The sequence below is a fragment of the Triticum aestivum genome, chromosome 4D (assembly GCF_018294505.1).
Source record: "Triticum aestivum cultivar Chinese Spring chromosome 4D, IWGSC CS RefSeq v2.1, whole genome shotgun sequence".
NCBI classification, from domain to species: Eukaryota; Viridiplantae; Streptophyta; class Magnoliopsida; order Poales; family Poaceae; genus Triticum; species Triticum aestivum.
Genome location: NC_057805.1, coordinates 122,496,264 through 122,500,054, shown reverse-complemented (window position 1 = coordinate 122,500,054; position 3,791 = coordinate 122,496,264). Strand labels below are relative to the sequence as shown.

Below are 3,791 nucleotides of genomic sequence, written 5' to 3'. Positions count from 1 at the left end.
CGTTGGCCTGAGGGAGGGAGGCCAATGTGCCACAGACCAACGGGCCCGGGGACAGGAGTAGGCGACCGCGCGCGCGTCCGCGCCGACGCAAATCAGGTTTAAAAATGGGCCGGGAATGGGTCGCCCGCGGACGAAAAACCGACGCGCGTCCGTTTGGGTCGGCGCGTTGGGCCGCCTTTTCTGTCCGCGCCGACCCAAACAGACGGCCGCGGACGAAATGAGTCGCCCCATTAAAGCTGCTCTCCCATACGTATTCTGCTTTGCTTGCTTGCTTGCTAGGGTTGGGTTGGTGTACCTGCACTGCATTGCACGGGCCAGCTTCATTCATTTTGTTCTCCTCCTCCTCCATTTCTCATCTCACTGCACTGCAAGGCTCCTTCCTGGAACCTTCCCTCCTCCGTGCCCATGCTTCCATCCCATCCTATCCTTTTAAAGAAGAAGAAATGCAGCGGAGTAATGTCCAACGCAGCCTTGATAGCTACTCTACTCCAGTGGCAAGTACCAACCAGAAGCGCAATGGCCGCCACGCCGGAGGAGTTCCTGGGGCAGCAGGGTTTCCTTGCGCGCCTCGAGCCGCCCTCCCCGTCCCTCTTCCTCGACCTGCCGCCGACGCCCCGCGACGACGACGGCCACTCCTCCTTCGACGACATGGTGCTCCCCTACATCTCGCGCCTGCTCATGGAGGAGGGCACGGAAGACCACCTCTTCTACCTCTACCCCAACCACCCCGCCGTCCTTCGCGCGCAGCAGCCCTTCGCGCAGATCCTCGTCGACGTCGCCGACAGCGCCAGCGCCAGCGGCTCCACCTCCTCGCCCTCGCCCTCCTCCTCTTCCGACGCCACTGCCTCCACCACCCCCAGCACCGCAACTGCATCGGCATCGGCATCGCCCGACGACGCACCAGTCCAGATCTCACGGCCGCCCTACACCGACGTCAACGGCCATGCCTCCGCCTCCCCGGACAATCACAGCTCGGGGCTCCTCAACGGCGACGAGATGGCCAAAAGGCCGAGCTCTGACTTCTTCAGTCACTTGTTGCCCGGCGACCAGGACATGCTCAACCTGGCCTTCCGCAAAGGCATGGAGGAGGCTAGCAAGTTCTTGCCGCCCGACATCAGCCTGCCGCCAATCAACGAGGGGACAGTGGTGGGAGGCGGGAATGCTGTCAGCCTCAAGAAAAAGAGGGCCGCACTGCCACTGGAGCCGGATGTGGGCAGGCCCAGCAAATTGATGATGCCGGAGCAGGAGGAACGCAAGATGTTTGACGAAATGATGTTCCAGGAACACGAGATATGCATGAAGGGGACTCACAACCTGATCGCCGCAGCGGACGGCGAGCCCGGGAAGAACAGCCGGAAGAAGGACCGGTCGAGAAAGGCCGTCGATGATAGGGAGATGGTGGACCTGCACACGCTGCTGCTCAACTGCGCTCAGGCGCTGTCCACGGACAACCGCCAGAGCGCCATTGAGCTGCTGAAGCGAATCAGGCAGCATTCGTCCCCGAAGGGGGACGCAGGGCAAAGGCTGGCGCATTATTTCGCCAATGGGCTGGAGGCACGGCTGGCGGGTAGGGGGAGCGAGCTGTACCAGTCACTCCTCCTAAGTCGCATCTCGGTCGCCGACTTCCTCAAGGCCAACCAGCTTTACATGGCGGCTTGCTGCTGCAAGAAGGTGGCCTACATCTTCGCCGACAAGACCATCTGCAATGCTGTGGCCGGTAAGAGACGGTTGCACATTGTGGACTATGGTCTGAATCAAGGACTCCAGTGGCCGGGTTTGCTACGCATGCTCGCGGCTAGAGAAGGTGGGCCGCCGGAGGTGAGGATCACCGGCATTGACCTCCCTCAACCTGGGTTCCACGGAGCCTACCACATCGAGGAGACGGGGCGCAGACTCAGCAACTTCGCCCGCGTGTTCGGCGTGCCGTTTAAGTTCCGTGGTATCCCAGCAAAGCGGGAGACTGTCCGGCCGGAGGACCTGAACATCGACCGGGACGAGGTGCTTGTGGTGATCAGTCTTTGCCAATTCAGGCACCTGATGGACGAAAGCCTCGGCTTTGATGGTCCAAGCCCAAGGGATCAGGTCCTCAACAACATCAGGAAGATGCGTCCAGATGTGTTCATCCATGGCATTATGAATGGCTCATACGGCGCTACATCCTTCCTGACACGGTTCCGGGAGGCGCTGTTCCATTACTCGGCCCAGTTCGACCTGCTGGACACAACCGTCCCCCGGGACAACGAAGGGCGTCTGCTGCTCGAGCGCGACATCTTCGGGCGGTCTTGCCTGAATGTGCTCGCATGTGAAGGCGCCGACCGGGTGGAGCGCCCTGAGACGTACAAGCAGTGGCAGCTCCGGAACCACCGGGCTGGGCTGAGGCAGCTGCCGTTGAACCCAGAGGTTGTTAAGCTTGTGCTGGACAAGGTCAAGGACAACTACCACAGGAACTTTGTTGTTGATGCGGATCAGCGGTGGTTGCTACACAGGTGGAAGGGGCGTGTGCTCTACGCTTGGTCATCATGGATTGCAGCTGATGCCACATAGCTTGTTTTCTCAATCTAATGTTGATTATAGACATAGATAGATATATCTACGCTTATCTAGTAGTAGTAGCACTTATCTCTTGTACCTCACAAGCAATTCCACATATTACATGCGTTAAATTGTTTATTTGTTGAAGATGTGCGTGTCTTCTAAGCTTGAGTTGCTGCTGAACCATCAAATTGTTAGATAAGCTTTCCTTGTGCGTGGGAAGAGTAATATAGATGCTAGTTGAGCAATAAAGTTGCACTGGTGACTTGCATCATTTGATCCTGCATCTTTTGCTGTCTGTGATTTGTGTGTGTGTGTGTGTGGACTCTTCAAGATGTTTCCCACAAGTTTCAGTTTCTTGCTAGATATAATTTTCTTCAGTGTCAACATTTATATGTTTATAACTAGAAGAGGTCAGAAGATGCTACTACGTCATATGAAGCTGACACTGATGATGTCTATTGAAGAAATCCATGATCATATAATATCATGCAAGTTCAAACACATAAATAAATAAATAGTTACCGACAATAAGTGGAAAGAAGTCCATGAGTTCAAAAAAGAGAGGAAGTCCAAAAAATTCAGATCTGTTATATGTTAGTTAACTGTTAGTCAAGTGCTGAATGTATAGCATGAAGTTCAGTTTCGCAAGCCAGCGTTGTACAGAGAATTAAAGTTGTGGTCAGAGGTCAGATAGATGCTTATTGCCTGGCTGAGTTATTCATGTGCTTGCAAGTTTGATTCGCCACTTATTTAAGCCCATGTATTTTTATATTTCGAACAGGAAAAAGCGCCCCGAATGCATTGCTGAAAGAGGGCAAAGCCCAAGTGTACACAGAGGAGCGAGAGCGCGAGGTAGTGCCCATGTCAAAGCATTACTCATACGAGCTGAATTGACACATCCAAAGATATGAAATACTCCCTCCGGAAGCATATTGGAATAATAAATCTTATATTATGGGACTGAGGGAGTACTCGGGCACGTAGACCTTAAGAGGCTTGGATGCAATCAGCAAGAGGCCTCCTGACCTCCGGCTAATCTTGTCCGAGCTATGTTTTTTGAAAGAATTCCTTATTTAATACTGTATTAAATTTCGTTTCCCTATTTGACACCGACAAACATTTTCTTCCCTATATAACACTAAGTTTAAATTTTATGCCTTTTATAACACTTTCATCCATTTGTCCATCTAATGCTGTTAAATTGCATGTAAAAGGACACTTTTGCTCTTCATATAATATGAACCTGCCATCTGGCT

General features: G+C 53.2%; 1 protein-coding gene across 1 annotated transcript; it reads left to right on the top strand.

The window, feature by feature from the left end:
* Positions 1–296: 296 nt before the first annotated feature.
* LOC123096749 (scarecrow-like protein 34) lies at positions 297–2,681 on the top strand. Its single transcript, XM_044518516.1, has one exon. It carries the CDS (start codon positions 406–408, stop codon positions 2,542–2,544), a length of 2,139 nt encoding a protein of 712 aa, XP_044374451.1. The 5' UTR covers positions 297–405; the 3' UTR covers positions 2,545–2,681.
* The last annotated feature ends 1,110 nt before the right edge of the window (positions 2,682–3,791 follow it).